This window comes from Eschrichtius robustus, chromosome 4 (genome assembly GCF_028021215.1).
Source record: "Eschrichtius robustus isolate mEscRob2 chromosome 4, mEscRob2.pri, whole genome shotgun sequence".
NCBI classification, from domain to species: Eukaryota; Metazoa; Chordata; class Mammalia; order Artiodactyla; family Eschrichtiidae; genus Eschrichtius; species Eschrichtius robustus.
Genome location: NC_090827.1, coordinates 126,604,704 through 126,632,039, shown reverse-complemented (window position 1 = coordinate 126,632,039; position 27,336 = coordinate 126,604,704). Strand labels below are relative to the sequence as shown.

The following is a 27,336-nucleotide window of genomic DNA, read 5'->3' as shown; positions in this document are numbered from 1 at the left end:
AGACAAGGTTATCCACTCTCACCAGTATTATTCAACATAGGTTTTGGAAGTTTTAGCCACATCAGAGAAGAAAAATAAATAAAAGGAATCCAAATCAGAAAAGAAGAAGTAAAGCTGTCACTGTTTGCAGATGACACGATACTATACATAGAGAATCCTGAAGATGCTACCAGAAAACTACTAGAGCTAATCAATGAATTTGGTAAAGTAGTAGGATACAAAATTAATGCACAGCAATCTCTTGCATTCCTATACACTAATGATGAAAAATCTGAAAGAGAAATTAAGGAAACACTCCCATTTACCACTTCAACAAAAAGAATAAAATACGTAGGAATAAACCTACCTAAGGAGGCAAAAGACCTGTATGCAGAAAAGTATAAGACACTGATGAAAGAAATTAAAGATGATACAAATAGATGGAGAGATATACCATGCCCTTGGAATGGAAGAATCAATATTGTGAAAATGACTCTACTACCCAAAGCAATCTACAGATTCAATGCAATCCCTATCAAATTACCACTGGCATTTTTCACAGAACTAGAACAAAAAATTTCACAATTTGTATGGAAACACAAAAGACCCCAAATAGCCAAAGCAACCTTGAGAAAGAAAAACAGAGCTGCAGGAATCAGGCTCCCTGACTTCAGACTATACTACAAAGCTACAGTAATGAAGACGGTATGGTACTGGCACAAAATCAGAAATATAGGTCAATGGAACAGGATAGAAAGCCCAGAGATAAACCCACACACATATGGTCACCTTATCTTTGATAAAGGAGGCAAGAATATATACAATGGAGAAAAGACAGCCTCTTCAATAAGTGGTGCTGGGAAAACTGGACAGCTACTTGTAAAAGAATGAAATTAGAACACTCCCTAACACCATACACAAAAATAAACTCAAAATGGATTAAAGACGTAAATGTAAGGCCAGACACTATCAAACTCTTAGAGGAAAACATAGGCAGAACACTCTATGACATAAATCACAGCAAGATCCTTTTTGACCCACCCCCTAAAGAAATGGAAATAAAAACAAAAACAAACAAATGGGACCTAATGAAACTTAAAAGCTTTTGCACAGCAGAGGAAACCATAAACAAGACGAAAAGCCATCCCTCAGAATGGGAGAATATATTTGCAAACGAAGCAACTGACAAAGGATTAATCTCCAAAATTTACAAGCAGCTCATGCAGATCAATATCAAGAAAACAAACAACCCAATCCAAAAATGGGTGGAAGACCTAAACAGACATTTCTCCAAAGAAGATATATGGATTGCTAACAAACACATGAAAGGATGCTCAACATCACTAATCATTAGAGAAATGCAAATCAAAACTACAATGAGGGGCTTCCCTGGTGGCGCAGTGGTTGAGAATCTGCCTGCCAATGCAGGGGACACGGGTTCGAGCCCTGGTCCAGGAAGATCCCACATGCCGCGGAGCAACTGGGCCCGTGAGCCACAATTACTGAGCCTGCGCATCTGGAGCCTGTGCTCCGCAACAAGAGAGGCCGCGACAGTGAGAGGCCCGCGCACCGCCATGAAGAGTGGCCCCCACTTGCCGCAACTAGAGAAAGCCCTTGCACAGAAACGAAGACCCAACACGGCCAAAAATAAATAAATAAATAAATTTAAAAAAAAAAAAAAAACTACAATGAGGTATCACCTCACACCAGTCAGAATGCCATCATCAAAAAATCTACAAACAATAAATGCTGGAGAGGGTGTTGAGAAAAGGGAACAGTCTTGCACTGTTGGTGGGAATGTAAATTGATACAGCCACTATGGAGAACAGTATGGAGGTTCCTTAGAAAACTAAAAATAGAACTACCATAAGACCCAGCAATCCCACTACTGGGCATATACCCTGAGAAAACCATAATTCAAAAAGAGTCATGTACCACAATGTTCATTGCAGCTCTATTTACAATAGCCAGGACATGGAAGCAACCTAAGTGTCCATCAACAGATGAATGGATAAAGAAGATGTGGCACATATATACAATGGAATATTACTCAGCCATATAAAGGAACGAAATTGAGTTATTTGTAGGGAGGTGCATGGACCTAGAGTCTGTCATACAGAGTGAAGTAAGTCAGAAAGAGGAAAACAAATACTGTATGCTAACACATATATATGGAATCTAAAAAAAAAATTTAAAAATGGTTCTGAAGAACCTAGGGCAGGACAGGAATAAAGATGCAGACGTAGAGAATGTAGTTGACACAGGGAGGGGGAAGGGTAAACTGGGACGAAGTGAGAGAGTGGCATGGACATATATACACTACCAAATGTAAAATAGATAGCTAGTGGCAGGCAGCCGCATAGCACAGGGAGATCAGCTCAGTGCTCTGTGACCATCTAGAGGGGTGGGATAGGGAGGGTGGGAGGGAGACGTAAGAGGGAGGGGATATGGGGATATATGTATACGTATAGCTGATTCACTTTGTTATACAGCAGCAACTAACACAACAATGTAAAGCAATTATACTCCAATAAAGATGTTAAAAAAAAAAACAAAAAACAGTGATAGAGATAAAGGAAAATAGGGAGAAAAGTTAAAGGACTTTAGTACTGAAGACCTTACCTATTATTAACATGGCTGCACATGGATATTCTATGTAGATCTGCTTCCTAAAGCAAGGGAAATCTAGATATGTACATACATTTATGGTGGTACAATTTATACTGAAAATAATTTTCTAGAAGAGAAAAAATCTATAATGATCAGGAAAAAAATGACTCTCATACAAAATATATTACATAATGTAATTAAAATGTACAGTTCACACTTATTGTCTGAATCTAAATGAGTGGTTCCCAAAGTGTGGTTAGCCCTTAAACCAGCAGCAACAACATCACCCAGGAACTTGTTACAGATTAGTAGGCCCATCCCAGATCTCCTAACTGGCCCTACAACCCATGTTTTAACAAGAATGTGATGAGATTCTGATCTAAACAATACTGCGGAGAGTGAAGGAGTTACAGTATACAAAAGCTACAACTTGGGCAGGCTACAGAGATATAGGAAGAAGTAAGGATAAACACTGAGGTTGATTGCAGTCTGCACTCTAGATCTTAGAAGAAAATCTCAAACTTTTTTTTTTTTTGAGGGTTATGGGTTATCTAATCTAATAATCTAATTCAACAGGGCCTGAGTGTGGAGGAGAATCTGGGTAGAATCTCTGTCTAGAAGGCAGGTATTTATTTGTCTGGAGCTTCCCCAAAGGTCCCTCAGGAATGAGAAGCCCAGAAGAAGGAACAAGCCTGGAGGCAGCAGAAGAGGGGCTGGAATCCCTGCTCCTCCATTTAAAGGATAGAAAAACCACAGATAGGATCACTGAACCTGAAGAAGCCAGCATTCAGAAGTACCAGAGGGCTACTTCCTTAATTCTCCTGCCCTTACAACACATCCCTGTCAGCTTCTGCTCATTTCTTAAGACACTCAGATGGTCTAAGGGGCACCTATCTCACTTGTCATTTTCATTCTACTTCAGTGAGAAAGACAATGAAAGAAAGGGAAATAAACATCCCCAAGATGGAAGTAGAAGTACCAAGTGCCAACCCCTAAAATGAGTAGAGGTGACGCCATACACACTTCCTCCACATACTCCCTATGCCTCTGAAACCATTCTTCTATCTGCCAGGTGGACGACAGCAAGTGATAGTGATTCAGTAACTACAGCGCATCTTAAATAACGAGTTATCACAACAATAATAAGAGCAACAACTACCACCACTAGTTATTGCCATTGCGCTCATTTATGGAAACCCCCCAAGGTAAGCACCGTTGTCCTCGTTTTAATGAGGCTGACTCCCTCCCTTGTCCGAAAGAGTCTTATGAAGGCCAGGACTAAAAGCCAGGACCATTCGGCTGAAAAGGCCCATGTTTTTCCACTTTGCTACTTTGCCGCAGCCCCTGGAAAGTTGGTATAAAAAATTCCGTAAACAAACTATGCAATAGGTAGCTTGTCTCCAGTGTCACTGCTTCTTCAGAAGGTCACGCTCACTCCATCCTCTCTGTCAAAATCTGCACTCAGGAATAGATCTGACAAACTCATTGACAGTAGCAATTTTAATTTCAAAACTAGAACTGTTTGGCTTGGAATGAGACTATTTGTGAAGAATATCATTCTAAAAACTGGTGCCAACAGCAATTTAATTATGAGAACTACCATTTGTAAAAAATGACCAGTTAAAAAATATTTCCCTTGACATCGCCAGCATTTGAATTTATATCTAAATGAACAATTCTGCAGGGCATCTTAAATCTTAAATACTTAACAGCAGAGGGAGGAAGGTGTTTAAAAATCATGTCAGACTCTGCAATTTCAATTATATTCAGGTCTCCTTATGTATCAGGAAACCCTTGTAAGCCTATGATGCTTACAGAAGCAACTGATAAGCTATTTAAAACTCCAGTGCTTCTTAGAAAATTACCACATCAGTGAACTAAACAGTAACTTATTGATGTTTGCAACAGTGCCTGATTTACTTCTTGGATAGATTCACTTAGCCAGGTAATCTGGTTTCTTACTACAAAATAAAGACAAAAATATATGATCAACCTACAAAACCTTTGCAAGAAATATCTGCAACAACATTTTACATTACTGAGTTCCCATAGGGAATCTATTATTTGTGCCCAACTATCATGTTGTGGTGAATATTTAAGCTAAGAATCAGTAATTGGAATTAAATCATTCATCTCTTCCAAATATTAGAGTTCTCAATTTTCTGATCCCTGCACAGCTACCAATATAGCACAGTAGTACTGCATGGATGAAGACATCCTAAAAACTTATTTGTGAGTGATGGTATCCAAAATAAGGAACTTACTATAAAAGATATATATTTTGATTAAATGATACTTATTTAAAAGGGGACATTTTAATCAATATGATACAATGGTTATAATTTTATCTCTAGCTTTATATTTCAAGAGATAACTTATATGCAACATACTATTAAAATGGCCTGAATTTTCCACATCTGCTGTGCAACCCTGGATCAATCTGTTAGCCCCAAGGACTCTGGTCCCATAACTCAGCTTAGACATCCATTCACTCTTGGGGAGGTCAGCTTTCCATTTCCATATGTAATAATAAGTAATGGCTTCTAGGTGACTCAATGAAAACTAAATAAAAAAGCCACTGTCTTGCTTCTTGGTTTTATTCTTCTTCTCATAACCTGATCTGCTCACAAGGGGGTTAATCTAATGAATCCATTGCACAGTATCTCTTTTTCCCCCCAAACCTTTCTCTGTGAGGGAGTTCAGGCAAACTACAAAATGGCAAAACAGTGAGTATCTCATGACACTGTCCTTGGCCTCTTGCTCTTTCTTATCTGTTTATCTCTTATCTGTATCTTTCCCCAGGACTGTGTTTACCTAAATTAAGAATGTCTCTACAAATGGTGAAACGAAAATGCCTTTCATACTCCTAGCCTGGCCATAAAGCACCTCTGAGGTCCACCAAATGAGTGCCATACCACCCCAAATCATCTTTAACACAGCAACAGCTGGCCTGACTTGCACTACTAGCCCTGTTCACATGTATATTTGGAACACAGTAGAGACCATTTAGCTCACCAGTTGGGTAATGTATGATGATCTCCTTTTCTCAATATCAGTATCATTAAGTGGCTATTCTAATTCATTAAAATAACTTAACCTGGAACGTTTGGTTACTTAATGGCTGCAGTGGCATCTGGACATAATTTGGAATAAACAAATAATGGTTATAATATTAACAACACTGTTGTACTAGTTCAATCACCTATTTTTCGGCAACTATTTCTCTTTGATGCAATTCATTTAATTTTAAACATTCACTGAGTGGCTACCATTTTCCAGGCACTCAGGGTACAGAGGTTACCCACCTTGTTGCCCACCCTTTATGGCATCCACACCCTAGTTAGGGAGAAAGCCATGTGAAAAAACAATAATTAAGGTACAATCCATTAGGTGCAATTACGGTTCAGGGCTATAGAAGCTGAAAAGGGGCTGAGGTCAACTGCTTGGCAGGGCTAGACCACTTCCCACCAATGGGAAATCATCTAAAAATTATCACCCGAAACATGTGAATTTTAATCATCAAAAGACTCCCTAAGTAAATGTACTATTCTTTGGTAGTATTATTGTTATTACCCCCTAATCAAACCACTAAAAGCTACAGTCACCCCCTATAAGATGTTATTATTTCATTCACATTTAATACTTGAAGGACCTAATCAGATAGGGATCTATTTACAGACCTCCTTCCTGACCTAAGAAAAGCTTTTTATTTTTTTAATTTGTTTCCATATTCTCTACCACCCTGTAAAGATAGAGATAAGCCACTATATGGATATAATCCAAACTAAACCTCTTCCCCTTAAGGACATTTTAAGGCCTCCTACTGTAGGCAGCCCGGTAGTAAATAGTATGATAAGTTAGGCGCATGCATTTAGAAATGATTCTATTATCAAGGCAGACAATTTCTTCACTCTACACCAATGCAACATTTTGTAATCAAAAGCATTTGGATTCTGCCTGATTTCTATCATTAAATCTCTAAAGCACAAGGAAGAGTCCAAATGGTGTAATGTGACTCTTATATTAAGTCCTCGCAATCTTTGAGACAGCAAATAAAGATTAGCAAAATTGTCTCTGCATAGTTTTGTATACACTATAAATGTGTAAATGAGTAAAATGAGTGACAAGAGATGCAGGCATCTTGACACAATATCTAACTAATAGCAAAACAATCCACTTGGCTTTGTTTAATAGCAAAACAATTCACTTGGCTGTGCCACAAACTCCGGCCTGGACGAGACACTCAAACTCTTTTAATCTCCTATGTGACAAACGAATTTTTGTATTTTGAGGAGGAAAAATAGAGCTGAACTAGATGCTCTCTAGAGTTTCTTTGGGCTCAAACATTATGAAAGCGCCTGGAAAATGTCTTTTAGACATTTTCTCTATCTTTTCATCCCAGGTTGTGAAATGAAATCCCACTGTCAAATCATTTCCAGACATCTGGAAAATTTAATCCATTGCCAGTGTAAGATACCAAGGCAGTTAACAATTAAGCTGTTATTAGTGAATCATGTGTTCTAGGAGGCCACTTGCTGGGCTCTATTATTTTAGTGTCACAAGCATGACCTGTAAGTAATACAGGCATTTGAGAAACTCATTAACTTTTAGAAACCTGAGGTACAGTTTACTGTATCAGACAAATCTACTAGAGAAATCGCAATAGGAACACACATGTTCCTACACATATAAAGCCTCATTACTGTGAGGAATATATGAAAGGATAAGACACATCATTCTTCAAAATACTCCCTATTGAAGAACTTTGTAAATGGCACACTGAAGTGAAAAAGGCCCTTCACACTTATAACCGAACAGATTTTCCATGATGATAATATACTTATCTGGTCCACATAAATAACACATGCACATGCCAGATGTGTATGTATCTGAGTGTGACACCTAACTGTCACAGCTAAAGCAATAATTGTAAATAAAGAGCACATTTTCAAAAGAATCATTACAAAAAGCCCAAAGAGGAAAAAAGAACAGGAAAGCCCACAAAGTAGGTCAAGCCAGTGTCAAACTAGAAATCATGGCAAATCAGAAAACATTTTGGGTAATAACCTTATATGAGGCTCCAAAAACCACACAAAAGATGCTTTTAAAGTAAAACAAGGTACAGTAGCCCCCCCCCTTTATCCACAGAGTATACGTTCCAAGACCTCCAGTGAGTGCTTGAAATCTTGAAGAGTACTGAACCCTATACATACCATGTTCTTTCCTATACATCCATACCTATGATGAAGTTTAACTTATAAATTAGGCACAGTAGATTAACAATAACTAATATAAAATAGATCATAATATACTGTAATAGAAATTATGTGAATGTGGTTTCTCTCTCTCTCAATATCTTATTGTGCTCTACTCACCCTTCTTGTGAGGACACGAGATGATAAAATGCCTGCGTGATCAGATGAAGTGAGGTGAATGACGTAGGCACTGTGACATAGAGTTAGGCTACTGTTGACCTGATGATGATACATCAGAAGGAGGCTCAGCTGCTCCAAGCGATGCTGGATCATGGAGCCATTACGATGGCAATGGCTGGATGTCAGGAGCAGACCATGTGGATGGCTGGGGATTCTGGGCAGGACAGAGCTAGACTACGTGAGATTTCATCAAGCTTCACTACTCCAAATGATGTGCAATTTAAAACTTATGAATTGCTTATTGATGGAATTTTAATATTTTCAGACCGTGGGTGACCGAGGATGACTGAAGCTGCAGATAAGGGGGGACTACCATAGTGAAACTAACAGGCATGAGGACACATGCTATTTGACTAAGCGTACAACAGTATTCTGTACTTATATAGTTCAAGCTGTTGCAACTCAAGAAAAATGTACAGGGATGGAAGAAAAAAAAAAAGGCAATCAGAAGATTCCTTATCATTGGTTCCTTCTTCAACCTGAAGAAGGGAGATAGCATTCGAACAAAAACCCAAAGGAGCAAGCAGAAGGGCAGTACCCTGTTTGGGAAAAGATGAAGATTTGAGGGAGTACGGTTGATCTGCCTGGCATTACGAATGACTCAGTTAAAGTAGAGACAGACTTGCTTCCAGGTCTCTTGGAAGCTGCTTCTGAAGTTTGATTTTAGTTACCCTTAGCAAAGGGATAATACATCACACGGTGACTCTGGCAGAGACTATCTGGGATTCAAAGTGGGCTTAAGTAAATTCACAAATGGCTGAGACATGCTGAGACTAACCCCTATCCTTCACAGCTGGTGTCAGAGAGAAGGCCTGAGCTCACTCTCACAGCCTCTACCAGCGGCATCTAGGGTTTATGGGCGAAAGATCTGGCAAGTTCTATTTCATCATGTTACATGAACTATATCAAAGTATTATTTATTAAATATGCTGCTAATGGAGGTGTTAAAGAAGTGTACAGGCTGTACATTCCAATCACCTTATTTCCCCATGAGAAAATTCTGCCTAGTGATTGTGCTTACCTGATACCTATAGGAGAAAACTAGATTTACTCTTCATCAAGGCCCTGGCAGATTTTTTCTTAAATGTAGTGACCAGAGTTAGGGATGAACAATTTAACAGTTGTTGTGAGTGGCTACTTTAAGAATTTTAAGAGTAGAAATGGTTGCAATAGCAAAAATCATAGAACAGGCCCTACACTTCTGGTAAATGCCATTAGATGTTGAGATTAAATCCAGAGTCAACCTGAGGTTAGAAAATCCCCTACAACAACCGATACGCAATATGGCTCCTGTCAGTTTGAGATACCTAATAAAAAAACAAACGAGGATGGAGAACAGAACACAAGGGTGTGTGCTGACAGCTCAGCCAGCAAAAAGAATTCAGGTTTGACTCAGAGTAGAAGGGTTTTGTTAAAACATAATTAATTCCATCTTTGAAATGAAATCACGATGGGGCATGATTTCTTTAAACAGTTACAATTGCTTACTAACTTAAAATTCGTTAGCTTCCTAGGCTAATGGAAGTTACTACCTCATTTTCAATGCTGGACATAAACTTTCTAGCGGCCAGGACGGCTGAAAGAAGAACCACTATTCATGTCATCCTACTTATTTGAGTTCACGGGACCTAACCGAGATGCAGGCAACTGTGTTTGTGCTTTCTGGGGGTGATCAGAAGGATCTCTGTGTTTAATTAAAAGCAAAATCACTTACACTCATTAAAACGAACTATCTAACTACATTCTCTGTTATACTACAGTTATAACTTAATCAAAACTCTACTTTCCAGTCTACTGACCATATGGCAGAGTGGCCTCTCGGGATTACCGAAATGCTGTAGGAACGCGTTCCAGGGGAGTGAGGCACCCACAGATAAAGGGACCTTGGTAGGCTCTGTGTCTTAACCACTTTTTAGAATAGCATTTGTTACCCGACAATGCCCAACTCTTATCTCTTCTAAAACTCAAAGCTGACAAATTGACATTTCTATTTAGAAAAGATTCCCAAGGAGCTCAGCAAACCTTACTTCTGGTAGTGGGCTGGCCGGTTTGGTGAGGATCCCTCCTACATAGACAACGTTAGGCAGAGTGGGTCTCGGAAACTCCAGTGCTACGTCTGTACACAGCATCCACAGGCTGGACCCGTGGACCAAGTCATACATGGACTTCTCCGGCAGCAGGTTGTACTTCTGCATTATCCTTTCGTATTTGGGAAGAACCAGAAAGCTGACCCCTAATCTGGAAATGAGGTAAACGCCGGTGTTTTTCATCCTTTGCAGCAGGTTCATGTGGTCTGTGAGGAGTGAGTTAAACTCCGGGACGTAAGCTAATGGGGCAGGAGCACCTACTTCAGCAGGATACCAAAGGCCAGTTGAAAATACAGCATATTTAACCCCTAAAAGATGAGCTATCAGAAACCCACACATGTCATTAGGGTCCACCAGCAGCAGGTCAAACTTTTCCTTTTTTAGACCCTGAATCAGGGCACGGTTGCCAACCATCATATCACAGTTCTTGGTATAGTGATCCAGTATGTCAAACAGTTCGATTGCTGTCAACCTCCCAGAGAAAATATTCCGCATTTTGGACTGCAGGAAAGCATCCGAGGTGGTACTGTTAAAGATCCCTGGGTAGCGCTGGAGGCTGTAATGATTAGATGGCGTGATGTCTCTGCCTTCAGAGAGGAGGAACACTGTGTGGTGCCCACTCTCGTGCAAGGCAGAGGCTAGTGTCTTGAAAATGTACATATGGCTTTCGAACATAATTGGCGGCACGATGATGATTTTGGCGGCCTTCGCTATCCCAACAGCACTCCACAGGAGCATGAAATACAGAGTGTAAGACTTCATAGCTGAAATGACAACCAGAAAACTACTGAAAACAGAATGCAACCCTTACCATTCAAAACAACCATAAAGACACTTTTTCAAAGTATCTGCTGATCCAGTACTTTGCCTAAGGATCGCTTTTAAAAATTATCCCAATGTTTGTTCTAGTTGCCTCTTTATTTTTGAAAGGTATTTTTTAAAGTATAGAATTGACAGCAAAACTGGCATAAACTGAAATATATTTAAAATGTATCAGTTTTGGAACACACAATTGCATCAATAATGGAGAAATAATTTTTTTAAAATTTGAAATGAAACCTATAAGATTGAATGACAGAAGATCTCTCTTCTTTGAATAATAGCTATGAGGTATCTATGAAACATCTGTTTATCTTTTAATTGAACATCACTGTTAATCCCAGGAAAAAGAGCCAAGACTTTTTATTTCCAGGTATATCAGCATGTATGTCTCTTTTTAAATCATTTTATCACACCAGTAACATTCCCAGTTATGACTAAAGCACACCAAAGAAAGATTATGTTTTAGAAAACAACTATTTCAAGTAGTAATTCTATAGAAAATACATTTTTCCACAGGAAAAGATGACCTTGAATGTGACTTTCTCCTTTATCTAAATACCCTTAAGTATCCTGGCAGACTCTGTTTATGTAATTTATACCAATTTGCTGATTCATTTCAGGGCATTATCTAGAAGAGAAACTTTTAATAGAAAAGTTCAAGAAATTTAACTGGATCTCACTAAATGTTTGTGAAAGAAGTGACTGATGAGTGACTATGTCCTTGACTACACTTCCTGTGTTGTACCTGTAACTCAGGTGCAAAGGGCAAGTCAGATGATGGCTGTATCCTTGATGGCTAATGCTTCTTCTATTCTTTTGTGTTAATAGAGTATATACAATAGTTAGATTCATCCTCTATCATTTTTTAGAAATAATACCTATGGGGGCCATAGAGTGTGCAAACTCCCCCTACCTATCCAAAATAAGTTTTACTTAGACTCTAAATTAGCCTCCAAATAGGGAAAGATCTGAACAATAGTTACCCAAGAGAACTGGACACTTTTACTTCAAGGAACAACTCAAAATAGATGTATATGCAATCACCAAATCAATATCTATTTTTACTCATTATCATATATTAATCATCCTACTTGTACAAATTCCCACCATGTAAATGCAGTTTAAACAACTATACCTTCTCAACATTCAAACACTGCAAGCAACCTAAAAAAAAAAAAAAAAGAAGAAATCAATAGCAGGCAATGATAGATTCTTCCAATACCAAGATTAAACTATAAATATTTCCAGGTGCTTTTTCCCTCTCTCATTACAAGGAAAATTTCAAACCATTTCTAAATGATACTACATCATTAAGAGTAAACAGAAGTAATATGCTTTATAAACATATAAAAGTCTATGCTAAATGTTGCTTGAATTAACGTGAGGGCTTTAAAAAAATAAATTTGGAGAAAACACTGTTTACGTAGCAATAAAGTAAGTTTATTCTATAATTACAAGGTCACTGAAGGAAGAAAATTAAGTAGCCAATCTTGGAGAAAACTTTCCAGGTCTTTATCCTCCTGTGTTGTCTCTCCAATGTGTCTCCCTAGTGTAGCCTCCTTCCCATGCCAAGGAGGAAAAATTAGGAATTTTAAGTAGACATGTTATTAATTTTACGAGTGAGATTTATGTAGAAACAGCTATTACAGCAGAACTGTCCACTGCTGTGATTAATAGTGCCTGTTACTACATGCATGTCCAAGAAGACATGCAGGATGATGGACCAATGGTAGGCAACTGCTCTGCTGACTGTGTTTTGCATTTAGCTGAGTAGACTCAGTTCCTTCAGCTGCAGTTAAAACTATTACTTTATCATAAATCACTAAGAAAGAAAACAAAAAATAATAGTAGGGAAACAAATCCTTTTACCATGTTTCTTATTTTTTTCCTTTTATTTTATTTTAGTAACTACTGCAAAGTAAAAAGAAATCGCACAAAATGACGATTTAATGCACAATTGCTTACATTCTAGAACAGCACTAATACAACGATCTGTCATGATGAAAATGTTCTGTCTCCTTACTGTCCAATATGGTAGCCTCTAGGGAGCAGCTAAAATGTGATTAGTGTGACTGAGGAACTGATTTTAAATTACTACTAGTGGCTACTGTACCAAAATAAGGTTAGAAAAAGTACATAGATTCTGTACATAAAAATTCTAAAAGTAACTATTCAGAAATACCAATATTCATGTGATAAAATATCTTCTAAAAATAATGTCTACTAGGCCTGCATATGTCTTCATGAAAAAAGACTGATCACCAACAAAGAAGCATCATTTGCACAAGCGTGTTATTCGCTGTTCAAATACAAAGTTCATTATGAAGGATTACAACAGCACCTTAATCTCAGAACTATCACTTTCATGGATAACAGAATGACTAACGCAACTACCAACAAACGGTGAGATTCTTGCTAGTCCAGAAGTATCAGAATGTGTCTATTGATAAGCTGGACTTCATTAATATTAAAATTTCTCCTCTGAGAAAGATAAGGTCAAGAGAATGAGAAGATAAGCAATAGACTGGGAGAAATATTTGCAAAAGACATATTTGAAAAAAGGATTGTTATCCAAGATACATAAGGAAGGAACTCTTAAAACTCAACAATAAGAAAACAAGCAACCTGATTTAAAAAGGGGCCAAAGGGGGCTTCCCTGGTGGCGCAGTGGTTGAGAGTCCTCCTGCCAATGCAGGGGACACAGGTTCGAGCCCTGGTCTGGGAAGATCCCACATGCCGCGGAGCAACTGGGCCCGTGAGCCACAATTACTGAGCCTGCGCGTCTGGAGCCTGTGCTCCACAACAAGAGAGGCCGCGATAGTGAGAGGCCCGCGCACTGCGATGAAGAGTGGCCCCCGCTTGCCGCAATTAGAGAAAGCCCTCGCACAGAAACAAAGACCCAACACAGCCATAAATAAATAAATAAATAAATAATAAATAAATAAATAAAAAGGGGCCAAAGACCTTAATAGACACCTCACCAAAGAAAATACAGATGGCAAATAAACATAAGAGATGTTCCATATCATACGTCATTAGGAAAATGCAAATTAAAACAATAATGAGAAACCACTATATATCTATTAAAACGGCCAAAATCCACTGACAACACCAAATACTGGAGAGGATGTGGAGCAACAGGAACTTTCATACATTGCTGGTGGGGATGCAAAACAGTCTTTGGAAGACAAATTGGCCGTTTCTTACAAAACTAAACATACTCTTACCATATGATCCAGCAATTGTGCTCCTTGGTATTTACACAAAGGAGATGAAAACAGATGTCTGCACAAAAACCTACACAGGAATGTTTATAACAGCTTTATTTACAATTGCCAAAACTTGGGAGTAACCAAGTACACCACCTTAGGTGAAGTGAATAAATAAACTGTGGTTCCCCTATATAATGGAATATTACTCAGCACTAAAAAAGAAATAAGCTATGAAGCCATGAAAAGGCAGGGAGGAAATTAAAATGTATATTTATTAAATGAAAGAAGCCAATCTGAAAAGGCTACATACTGTATGATTCCAATTACATAACCTTCTGGCAAAGGCAAATCTCTATAGAGATTTAGGCAATCTCTAAAGAGACTGGTGGTTGCCAAGGGTTGCAAGGGAGGGAGGGATGAACATGTGAAGCACAGAGGATTTTCAGGGCAGTGAAACCATTCTGTAAGATGTTACAATGGTGTATACATGTCATTATACATTTACCCAAACCCACAGACTATACAACACCAAGAATGAACCCTGTAAAGTATGGACTTTGGGAGATAACGATGTGCCAACATTCATTGATCAAAACAAATGTACCTGTGGTGCAAGATGTTGATAGCGGAGGGAGGTGTGCATGTGCAGGGGGAGGGAGGATATGGAAACTCTATGCATTTTCTGCTCAATTTTGCTGTGAACTTAGAACTGCTCTAAAAAGTAAAGTTTACTAGTTTAAGAAAAAATTTTAAAGCAACCTAAAAATATAATGAAAAGAAAATAAACTAGATGATAAAAAAAAGGATGTGGATGTATTAAATGCACTATAAACAAAAGTAAATGAAAAATGATATCCTAGAAAAACAGCCTGCAATATACATAATAGACATTTAACTTCTATAAGCATTTTCATGAAGCCATTATTTAGGGCAGGAGAAGACTGTTATTAATTGCAAACATTTAGAGATATGTTAGATTCCCAACAATTGGAGACTGGTTAAATAAATTGTCGTTCATGCATACAATGCAGCCCCGAAACAACCCTGTAAAAGAACATTTAACGGCACGGAAAGATGTTCAAGATTAGGTTACTAAACATGCTTATAGCATGTAGCACTCTCTAAAAGATATATATGTATATATACATAGGAATGCTAAACACCAAAGGGCAGTGGTTTTTTTCTGGATAGTATGAATTATAAGGGATTTTAATTTAACTTTTTCTACATTGGACACATGTTACTCTTCTCTTAATAAAAATAATGATAAGTATTTTTTAAAAATAATATGTGATGAAAAAAGATCTCATTCACAGTGACAATAAAGTACATAAAATACCTTTAAAATTAATTTAAAAGGATATATATATTTTGGCTATACTAAGTATGGCAAGCCTTTCCCTGAAGATATACATGCAAATACTACTAAGTGTATAGAAATACTATATTATTTTAATGGAATACGATATTCTAAAAAAGCCAATCCTTCCCATATTATAAATAGACTGAATAAATTCCTCTCAAAATTCCACTGGATGGCTTTGTTTTGTTTGGAATTTGACCAAACTATAGCCATGTTTCTTGGTTAGAACAGGCAAGAAGAGAGAATACACTTTTGAAAAAGAAACAGTAATGACTTGGGACAGAAAGGTAAATATTAAAATACATTTTGTAATTAAAACACTCTATGTATATGTGTGGTGCATATATACAATGGAATACTAGCCAGCCATAAAAAAGAATGAAATAATGCCATTTGCAGAAACATGGATGCAACTAGAGATCATCACACTAAGTGAAGTAAATCAAAAAGAGAAAGACAAATACCATATGATATCACTTATACGTGGAATCTAAAATATGACACAAATGAACCTATTTACAAAACAGAAACAAATTCACAGACATAGAGAACAGACTTGCAGTTGCCAAGGAGGAGGGGGAGTGGGAGAGGGATGGAGTGGGAGGTTGGAGTTAGCAGATGTAAGCTATTATATATGGAATGCATAAACAACAAGGTCCTACTGTATAGCGCAGAGAACTATATTCAATACTCTGAGATAAACCATAATGGAAAAGAATATGAAAAAGGATGTGCATATATATATATAGAAAGAGAGAGAGAGAGAACTAAATCACTTTGCTGTACAGCAGAAATTAACACACTGTAAATCAACTATACTTCAATAAAAAAATAAAATAAAATAAAAACACTACGGAACTAGCCCAAGAATCCTAACTCAAATCAATGGATCAGAGTAGGTAGCCTGTAAGAATTTCTTGAATATGAACATAATATGAGATGAAGGAAGTACCACAAGTAAACGAAGAAAGAACAACTCACTCAATATGAAGTGTTAAAAACTGGCTTTATATTTGCAGAACAAAATCACTAAATTTTTTACCTTAGAGTTTCCCCAAAGTAAATCAGACAGAATAACGTCAAAAAATTTTTTTCTAATAAAGCCGTTAAGAGTGTTGAGCTTTAAATGATCTCTGGAAAGAGAAAGATAAGTCTGAGCATAAAGCAAAGGAAAAAAATCACTATTATTTGATTCTATTACATAATCATTAAATATTTTTAGAATGTTTAAAACATCTGGTGCAGAGGTTTCCAGCCCGAGAGGGCTGACTGAACCCAAGTGTTTCTACTCCTTTCCTCCCAAAGCTCCTTTGGAATTATAGTAAAGAATATAAAAGGGAATAAATACCTAATATCTCTGAGAATTGACATGAGGAGGTGAGGTATGGGCAAAACTACAGTCATCAGTGGAATGGAGTTGTGACACTGTTTGTGTCAAAAATTGACAAATAGCTTATTGAGAGAAAAGAATGCAGGAAGTCATGGCCCAGGCACACAGAAGGAAAGCCTGCAGCAGGGATGAAAACTGCTTCCAGAATGGCTGAGAGCTTGAGAGGACACTGGAAGAGCAAGAAATAAAGGGGAGGCGCTCTCTAAAGAGGAACTGGACCAGTTCCCCACCCATCACATCTCCCCTTCACTCCCGCAGAGGCAAAGCAGGGAATGCTGCATTTGCCCCCAAAAGTAAAAATGAAGACCAGTTCTCTAGAAAAAGTGGATAACCTGCCTAAAGAGCAGTAAGAACTGATAACTCGGGCTAAAACCCTCCTAATGTTGGCGTATGGGAGGTGGCAGACGGCTCCTCGCCCGTGCGCCCTACAGGTGGCACTGGGCACGCCACCCCTCCACACGCAGTCTGAACTCAACCTCCCAGTTAGTCCAAGGAGCTTAAAACTTGCTGAATGATTGAACAAATGAACAAACGAGATTTTTTCTTTCATGAAATCAGCAAGGATGTCATTTTTAATGATAAGGCTCAGTCCTTGCAAAGGCATAGCACAGTCTTACGCAGCTGGTGAAAATGTAAACCGGCACGAGTGTTCTGAAAAACAACTGGCACATTATTTTACATTTATGAAACTATCCCGAATCAGAATTACCAACAAGTATGTACGAAGACATTCCCTGCGTTCACTTCCGACAGCAAACAGGCAGAAACTACTAAGAATCCAGCAGTAAAGGATTGATCAAAGTATGGTAGATCTTACAATGGAAAACCACAGAACCATCAAAAACCATGATTTGTAAAACAGTTTTGAGAAAATGCCTATAACATAATAAGAAAGCAAGAAAACAAAATTTTACATGCATATACTCGATATATGCATACATAAAATGATTATAATGACAACAAAGTAAATACCAAACTGTTATCAAGAGTAAATTTGGATTGTCAGATAGAGTGATATTGTTTTATTTTCCTATTTATATATTTCCAGATTTCTGAAGTTTTCTACCAAAAATATATAATATTTATGACACATTCCTTCAACTTACATGCCCCTTGATCATGCCTTACACTCACTCTCCCTTTGGAGTCGAGTGTCGTAAAACATCAGTCTCTGTTTGCTGGGCCCTACTTACTCTCCAGATGATTACAGCCTGCCATTGGCTGCCCCACAACTCTGCCTGCACACTCATTGCCAAGGGCACTAAATATCTCCTAACTTTCACACAAATGCCCTTTTTTTCCCGGCACTTATCTGATTGGACTTCTCTCCCATCCTAAATACTACTGATCCCCTACCTGCTCCAAATTCTCTCTTGGCTTCTGAGATGCTACGGCTACTTGACGGTACCTCACTGCCAGAATACTGAAGAAAATCCACAATGCAAAGACTCTAAACAAATTTCATTTTGCACATCGGTCTGCCCTTTCTTCTTTACATAAAAATTATTCCTAGGCCTGCATTCAAGACAAGAAACAATGCCAAGTTTAATAAGTGTGCCCACCCCTCACTATATGGAAGCCATTCAACATTTAAGAGTGAATTAACTGGGGCAAAACAACACGGATATCGGGGTGTACCTAAATGTTGCATGTGCAAAACACTCATTTGCAAAAGTGATCCCACCAAGGCCCCCCAAAATGGTTGTAAACCCTTAAGAGCACCAGAAAAAAATCAGATTAGCTATATATTGTTCCTGCTCCTAAGCAACAATGGTTCACATACGCTAACATTTAACACAGGAACACCGCAGCACACCACTGAGATTTTTAAAGATGACAAATAGACTTCATGAATCCATATTGCTCCCATTTTCGCAAACACCAGAGCCTAACACCATACTAGACCTCTGGCAACCTTACTATTTCCATCTCCTTATTTTTTTTTTAAAAAGTGGGGGCATCACCTTTGGCCACCATTTGAAAGAATCATTTCTCTGGTTTTTTCTATTTGAAGTTGGATCGTTAATAACTCTGAACTGAGCACACATGAGGATGAACTATGTAGGAAGAAAAAATGACAAGCACATAAACCAAAGGAAAGAACTTAGGTTTTGACAGCCTACCATCCCAGCAGCTCAGCGATTCACAGTCTATCACTTTAAACAAGAATTAATCAAAGTGTTTTCGCATTAAAAGAAAAACAAAACAAGAGCTAATGTTCCCATTAAGATCATGTCTGTACGTGGTGAATTGGGCTATTTAGAAAAATGAAGTGAGTGACAGTCCTCAAAGCGGATTATGTAGTCTAGCAAGCTGAACAGCTGAATTTCTTTGTGCTTTTAAGTTTCCTTGGCATTTAGTATTATGTGGACTGCCATAAGAGAAAATATATCAGTCACAACTGCCACCACAGGTTGACCTTGGTAGTATACGAAATATTGTTGAGTAATTTCATCTCTCTTCAAAGCACCTTCTACAAGTAAAGCCTTGGAAAAATGCCATCTAGTGAAATTAAAATAAATCCAGCAAAGTAAAAACTAATTGGGCATCATTACTAGTGCTTTTAAATAAATGTAAATTTTATTTTAAAAATCTATTTTTCTCTGGCACAATTTAAGCTCCAAAAGGGTAGAAACTGTAGTAAAAGTTGACAACTGTTTTATTCCCATTGCCTAACGACATAGTGCTCAATAAAGATTTACTGAATGAACGACTGCGACTGTGATTCTGAACCAGGATATGTAGTTGGACCACAGGCACCTCCACTAATGGCCTCGTTTTTGTCCTTTAATTTTAAATGAATGAACTTATATCTATTGCCTTACTTCTGAATAAAATTCTAAATCAAAAGCTTTGGTTGGCTTGAGGCATTGCAGTTAGTGACACATCTCAATCATGGAGAAAATTTGTGGGGAAATGGATACTGCAGTTGGAGAAAGTTATCAAGTTAAAGCACAGATTCATTACAGCTTTTCCTTAAGTCTAGGGGTCTTTTTTCATCTTATTTGTTACCTTCCTACACATTCACAGCAATGTTGTGAATGGCCAAGAAAATTACCACTTATTAAATAACAATTAGAATATGAAAGGAAACTGGAATTTGTTGGATGCCATGTATGGGCATATAAGAGAGAGCTGTGGCATATATTTTCCTTCTCTTTTCGAGTAATGGAATCCTCTACTTTAGCTTGGCTCATAGCCAAAAAGACTAACGACGACATTTCCCAACCTCTCTAGGGGTTAGTTTTAGCCACAGTGAGTAAATTCTAGTAAATGGGCATGGGATGGAAGCATAGTGACATGTGCAATTCTAATTTATACACTTCGAGATTTCACTTTTCACCTTCCTGCTGGCTGGAATGAGGACGTGGTAATGATTAACATCCTGGACCACGGGACAGAAGTACAAACCAGGAAAGGTGTTAACAACAAAGACACCTGACACTGTGGAACCAGAATATCAGCTCCGCCTGCTTCTGCCCATTGTAACCATCATCTGCGAGACAACTCAACTACCTTCTTAGAGTCATTGTTATTTTGACACTGTTTCCAGCACTAGGGTGACCAACCATCCTAGAACTGACGGCATTTCCAGGATGTAGAGTTTCAGCACTAAAACTGGGAACGTCCTGGGCAAACCAGAAGGAGCTGGTCACCCCATAGGTTGAAATCTATATCCTAACATAAAACTATCAATAAACAGCAGCCTGTAAAAAGAGCTGTATTATGTACCTTCCCGGCATCACAGGCTTTATGAGTATTATCTCGTTTTATACTGAGATAAAGGCAAAAATAGTTGTTCCCATTTACAGATGAGGAGAATATGATTGAGAGTAAGACTGAGATAAGAAATTATCTAGTATATTGCAGAGCTTCATATCCATTTTTAATCCACTTTCATCCCACCACGCGAAGAGAGGAAGAAAACAAAGCTGAAAAAACATATTGTAACTGTGGTCAAACTGGGGGAAAACTCAGCTTTATTGCTATAGAGTTGTTAAATGGCCCAGGTTTAAACATTCATCTTTCATATGTAAACGATATCTTGTGTTCTGAAGTTAATTATGACCATCTATTTGCAATTAAACTATGAAAGCAAGGAGTCCCCTAAAATCACACTGTGAAGTGGGAACACCTTGACTTGGGGTGGGTGATGGGAAGAGATAATTCAGGAAGTTAAGGCCACCTGCTGTTGGTTAAGGATTTCCCACCGGAAAAAAGGGGTGATCTGGCAGTAGCCTGGCATCTTTAATTAATCAAGAGGGCAATCTGGGTAAAAACCCTACATTCGGTTGGCTGTTGGCAGTTAATAAAGAGAGAGAACAGATTTTCAAAATCTGCCACTTTATCAAATTAATGGTTTTGATTCATTCAGAAAAATTAAAGACATTTATTTGTTTGGAAGTGCACAGCTTAACTAGAGAAATGCAAACTACTGAAGGAAATAAACCATTAGCAATACCGTTCAAAAAATTCATTTCTGCACTTGGTCCTCTGATGAGTGCCAAGGGGTACAGGAAAAGCCTCCTTTTGAAGGAGAAGTTGTAAGGAATGTTGTTGTTGTCATTTATTGTTGCTGTTGCTGTTGTAACACTCCAGGCTAGCTGCACTTACCACTTGTCTACACTGCCAGCATTTGCAGTTACCTCTTCCCCGACATCTATAGTACGGGTGGTGAAGCTGTAATGAGAAACTCGATGCTATTCGCTTAACAGTGATAGCTGGCCCAGGCCCACTTGGGATCCTTCTCTGAAATCATCAAGTGGGAAGGTAATATAAAAAGCAAGAAAATAAGAGAGAAAAGAAAAATAGGATCATATGGATACCAACAGACATTGCACTCAGTACCTAGTAAATTATATGTATCCAATTAATGCTCAATGATGGTGATTAAATTTAACTATATTAAACACAAATTTAATCGCCTAATGAAATGATTCTGAAATGTTCACATCCAAAAGAAACACCCATGGTGCTAACTAAAAATGCAGATTTCAGGGTCTTTTCAACACACAGGCTATTATGAAGTCTGGGGAGAAATCCCCAAATCTGCAATTGTAAGAAGCAGCTGGAGATTTTGATGCAATTCAACCACCAGATTGAGAGACAAGGATCTCATACTTAATCCTTATGTGCAATAAGAGAAATACAAGTGATGCAGTGGACGTGTGGATCTGAAATTTAAAGACCTGATAAAGCTCAACTGTCCTGGGGATTCAGAAAATGACAATGCCCAACCACAGATCCTGAGGAACCCAGAATAAACAAATAAACACTCCCCAAATATTTTTAAATGTCCTGTGACAAAGTGCCTGCAATCTCTCAGGAGCATGTGAATACAGTTTTAGTAATTTATAAGGACATGCGGTACCTTTCAATTTTCATTCAGTTTAAGATCACATATTCTACTTTCCAATTATCACTAAATTATACAAATTATAAGATAATTTGAAATATTAGTGTATTAGTAAAGTATTAGCAATGTCCCTTTGGATAGATAATTTAAATAAATGTGAACGTGTATTTAAAATTTTGGTGTTTTGGATATGTGTCATATTTTGGTAACCTAAGATTGTCTTTTCAGGTAGCTCACATTTCAAGTTGTTTATATTATGATAATAAAATCATTTTAAGTGACCCTATCATGAAGTCCCTATAATTAAAAGAAAAAAATAAATATATATATGGCATGCATCTATGGATGCCCAAATCCACAGCCTTTGTAATTTAGGCCAAGTTATTTAATTTCTCTGCACCTAATTTGCTTCACCTGCCAGGTGAAGATATTAAATTAGATGGTCTGGAACATCGCTTACAATTCTAAAGCTTACTGAAAAATGGGATTAAGAATAAGTTTAATGAGACTGAAATGATTTGGTTCACAAAAGTAGTTAAGACCAGATCAATGGATGCTGAGGAAAAAAATGAAGAAAAATGACATTCACCCTGATTTTAAATTTTATGTTCTAGAGAATCTTTACTGTGAAGACAAATTTCATAGGGATACTTGTAAAATGCAATTCTGATTCAGTATGTCTGGTATGGGGCCCCAAATGATTTCTTTCTGACGAGCTCTCTGGTGACATGAGATGCTGTAGGTGTGCACACTGCACTGTGAGTAAGCAAAGATTTAGAGTCAAGCCGAGAGGTAGAACGAAGAGGAATAAAACGTGATCAATAATGAGGTCAACCAGTCAACAATACCAATAACCTACTGGAAAACAAATTATTTTTCAATCACACATAAACAAAAGACAATTTGCTTAAAATAATGAAAGGACCTAATGGACTTAATATGCAATTTTTTTAAGGAACTGATATTTGGTAAGTGAGCCAATCTTCCAACACACAGCTACACTCCAGTGGCTCTCAAGTCTGACTGCTCATCATAATCATCTGGGGAGCCCGTGAAAACTAGAGACGCCTGAAAACCTGCCGCTCCCAACCTAGATCAATTAAATCAGAATTTCTGGAGGTGAGGCCTACGTAGGTCTTAGAATTTTTTGTTTTCTTTTTGATGCTCCCCAAAGGATTACGATATTGAGAACCAGTGAGCTACACTTTCACAAAGTCATAGCAAAGTACACAAAAGTAAACTAATCCAACCCACTTTTTGTTGTTGTCTTTTAATAAATTGAGGAGGTTGTGTGTGTGTGTGTGTGTGTGTGTGTGTGTGTGTTGGCAAAACTAAGAATACCTGAATAACCCTAAACAACCAATTAGTAAATAAAATACAGTATCATGAATTTAGGTTATAAAAACTAACCAGGAGGGCTTCCCTGGTGGCGCGGTGGTTGGGAGTCTGCCTGCCAATGCAGGGGATATGGGTTCGGGCCCTGGTCTGGGAGGATCCCACGTGCCGCGGAGCAGCTGGCCCCGTGAGCCGCAACTACTGAGCCTGTGCGTCTGGAGCCTGTGCTCTGCAATGGGGGGGGGGGGGGGGGCGCAATGGTGAGAGGCGCGCGCACCGCGGTGGAGGGTGGACCCCGCTTGCCGCGACTGGAGAGGGCCCTTGCGTAGAGGCGAAGACCCAACACAGCCAAAAATGAATAAATAATTAATTAAAAAAAAAAAAAAAAAAACTAACCAGGAAAAGTGTTAACCAGGAAAACATTTTGAAATCTACACTAGATTTTTCTTTTGTCCCTAGAATGATAAGAAATTTTTTCATCACATGAGAAAATTGGAACTGATTATATTTAGTATCATAGATCAGTGGTTCTCAAACTTTAGCATGCAGCAGAATCACCTGAAGAGTTTGTTATAACAGACTTTTAGGCCTGTCCTCAGTTTCGGATTCTGTAGATCTGGGAGGGGCCCAAGGATCTGCACATCTAACAAATTCCCAGGTCATGCTGATGTTGCTGTTCCAGGGACCATTTTGAGAATCACTGATAGAGAAAAAAGTATGCAGTTTTAAAAACCGCAATTTTATAGATATCCGTATCCATAGCCACAGATACAGTGTGGATTTCTTTTTCTGCACCTCCTCAAGACCAGCCTGGTACCAGTTATCTCCATGCTTCTGCATCATGTGATCAACATTCAGCAAACAATAAGGAAATTCTTTGTTTTGATTCTGATCTCATCCTTAAACAAATGAGACAAGTTTCATAAATCGTACAACTGAGTTTGTATGAGGCTTTAGGTTCTCATAGGTATATGCTTTCTTTAAAAAAACTGATGTTTGATTAATGTTTTAAAATGTTTCATTAGGACTTTTTATAACTCTTTCATTGGGATTTAATTAGCAGAATACCACAATGAATGTGGAGGAAATGCAGATCAAATTATCTTCTCCCACAGTGGGACAAAATCACCTGTGCGGGAAACAGCTTTTCAATACACCATTTCTTAGAGAATCTTCAGGCTTCAAATATGTACTAGGATCACAAAAGATCATGGGATTGTTTCTCTTATTATTAATAATATCCTTTCTTTAATATCACTAGTTTAAGCGAATTTTTAACATTATCTACATTAACATTATAAGAGTCACAAAATAAATCCCCATGTGATATCTTAAACATGTTTTGCGACCAAAAATGTCTGGCCAAATATAACCAAAAAACAAACTTAAAATAATTCTGGATATATCCCTATTCAATTCCTTGCAAGTTCTGTAGAGTGAACAAATAGCAAACTTCCCCACTGCTGTCTCATAAAACGCTAGTCAAATCACAAAGAGAAGGTTGTTATGGAGTATCAGATAAAACAGCAACCTTACATTGTTCTCCAGAAGAGGAAGATTTTGGTAGGCAGAGAATGCATTTCTCTGATACTCCCTTACAAACAAGTAAAAATGTAGTTTTGTGGCTTCTAAGCATCTAGGATTAGACTTGATAGTCAACACAACGAAGCAAGTCTAAAGAAGTCTTTTGTATATCATTGCCATTGTTAATAGTCTTGCAAACATAATATTAATATGCTTAAATATTGGTACTTAATATATTTGTTATGAAATGATGCCAACTATATTTTAAAATATGTATTTTCATATTTTATGAAATAAATCAAGAGTCCCGATTTAAAAACTAAAGATAACTGTGTCCAAACCCTCTCATTTGTAGAGAAAGGGACAAGGTCTCCTGCGGGTGGTTGCCAAGCATCACTCGGCTAGTTCGTAGTTACTCGTTGGCAGAGTCAGAACTAGCACTCAGGTTTCCTGGGTCCTAATCCAGTGTCTCTTATCTATACCACATAAAGACTCTCCAAAGTTGCCACTGCCACATGTCAGATAACAGGCTTTTTCTTGAATTCTGGGATCCACAAAGCAAATCAGCAGTCTTTGAAAAGCCTTACTAATGACCTTCTTACACTTTTATACATAAAAACCTTTCAATATTATACTAGATTTGAAAAATCACCATATATTTTGGCTCTAAGGCATAGGAGTTCTATCATATAATAGGCTGCTTGTGACTGAATGGTTGGATTAATTCTTTCATTTTTTTTTTTTTTTGGCTGTGTTGGGTCTTTGTTGCTGCACAGGGGCTTTCCCTAGTTGTGGCGAGCGGGGGCTACTCTTTGTTGCAGTGCGCGGGCTTCTCATTGTGGCGGCTTCTCTTGTTGCGGAGCATGTGCTCTAGGCCCACAGGCTTCAGTAGTTGTGGCACGTGGGCTCAGTAGTTGTGGCTTGCGGGCTCTAGAGCGCAGGCTCAGTAGTTGTGGCGCACGGGCTTAGTTGCTCCGCGGCATGTGGGATCTTCCCGGATCAGGGATCCAACCCGTGTCCCCTGCATTGGCAGGCGGATTCTTAATCGCTCCACCACCAGGGAAGTCCCTGGATTAATTCTTATATGTTACAGATGCTCACTAGACAAACCTCTAGGAATTCAACATGTCTGGTTCAAAGTGTCTCCCCTTCCATGCCTTGTGAGCAGAGTAGGAATAAGAGTAGGACTGCATTTATGTAGTATCAAAATGATAAGCTAAATTACTTTTACTGGTAAAAATAATGATGAGAAAGCATAAAGCAGTTGGGCTCGTATAGAGGCTGGACAACTACTATACAGGCTGATTTGAATAAAATGACCAGATCCTACTCTAGTGATGGGCAGACTCTACCACCCTCCCCCAGCCCCCCAAACACACCTCTACCCACATCCTTACTGACAATTTGGAAGCCAGTCACTGGGATTTCTCTTCTGAACTCCCCACCAAAGGCAAGGACATTATCTCCAGAGAGGCAGACAAATGAAAGAGTGAGACAGCAAAAAGAGGGAGCAGGACAGCCAGAGGACCTTGTTTCTGCATATTTAGCATTGTTTAGAAATGTGAACAAAAAGTATACTCTAAAGCATATGCTGGTTAAAATAACAGTCACCTCTCAATGCTCTCAAGAATTATTTTAAACTGGCAAATAAGAGTCAGGCATCACTTCTTATTAATAATAGTCTCATCTAACCCATTAATTTCCTTTTTTTGAAGAGATTTCTTAAACTCTATTCTTATTCCTATTCCTACTCCTACTGCCCTGCCCAGAAGAGATGGAAGAGGAGACATTCTGAACCAGAGAACTTTGGTAAGAGGGAAAAGAACTCGGCCTGTGCTTTTGGTTAATCGATATAAAAGGTCTTATCTGGGGGGTGGGGGGAGAAGGGAGCATTTAAATGCTTCTGAAGTCAGAGCTTCCTAATATGTGTAATTATTCTCTTTTCCAACTACTACTCCTTGACATCAGACATATTTATATTCAAATATAAATACAAATTAAAAACTAAATAATTATCTCTGTCATTATTTCCTCTTATTAGCCTTTCCTAGAATTAGCTGTGAATATACTTCCATCCATTAGAAGCCCCAGGTAAATTTTAAAAGAAAAATCTACTAAACCATTATAAATTTTATAATGAAGAGTTCAAAGAACTATATATAACCTTTCTACAGACCAACTGTTTTCTTCTGTTGTAACTAAATGATACAGCAGTCTATACAG

The 27,336-nt window shown here is 38.1% G+C and overlaps 1 protein-coding gene across 1 annotated transcript in view; it reads right to left on the bottom strand.

Annotated features, from left to right (window-relative positions):
* The window catches only part of UGT8 (UDP glycosyltransferase 8), an 84,637-nt gene that overhangs the window by 47,590 nt on the left and 9,711 nt on the right, over window positions 1-27,336 (bottom strand). The window contains exons 2-3 of the mRNA XM_068542319.1: window positions 12,069-12,097; window positions 10,052-10,875 (exon numbers count right to left, since the gene is read on the bottom strand). Coding sequence (XP_068398420.1) covers window positions 10,052-10,873 — 822 coding nt within the window. The 5' untranslated portion in view covers window positions 10,874-10,875; window positions 12,069-12,097. The remainder of the gene's footprint in view (window positions 1-10,051; window positions 10,876-12,068; window positions 12,098-27,336) is intronic.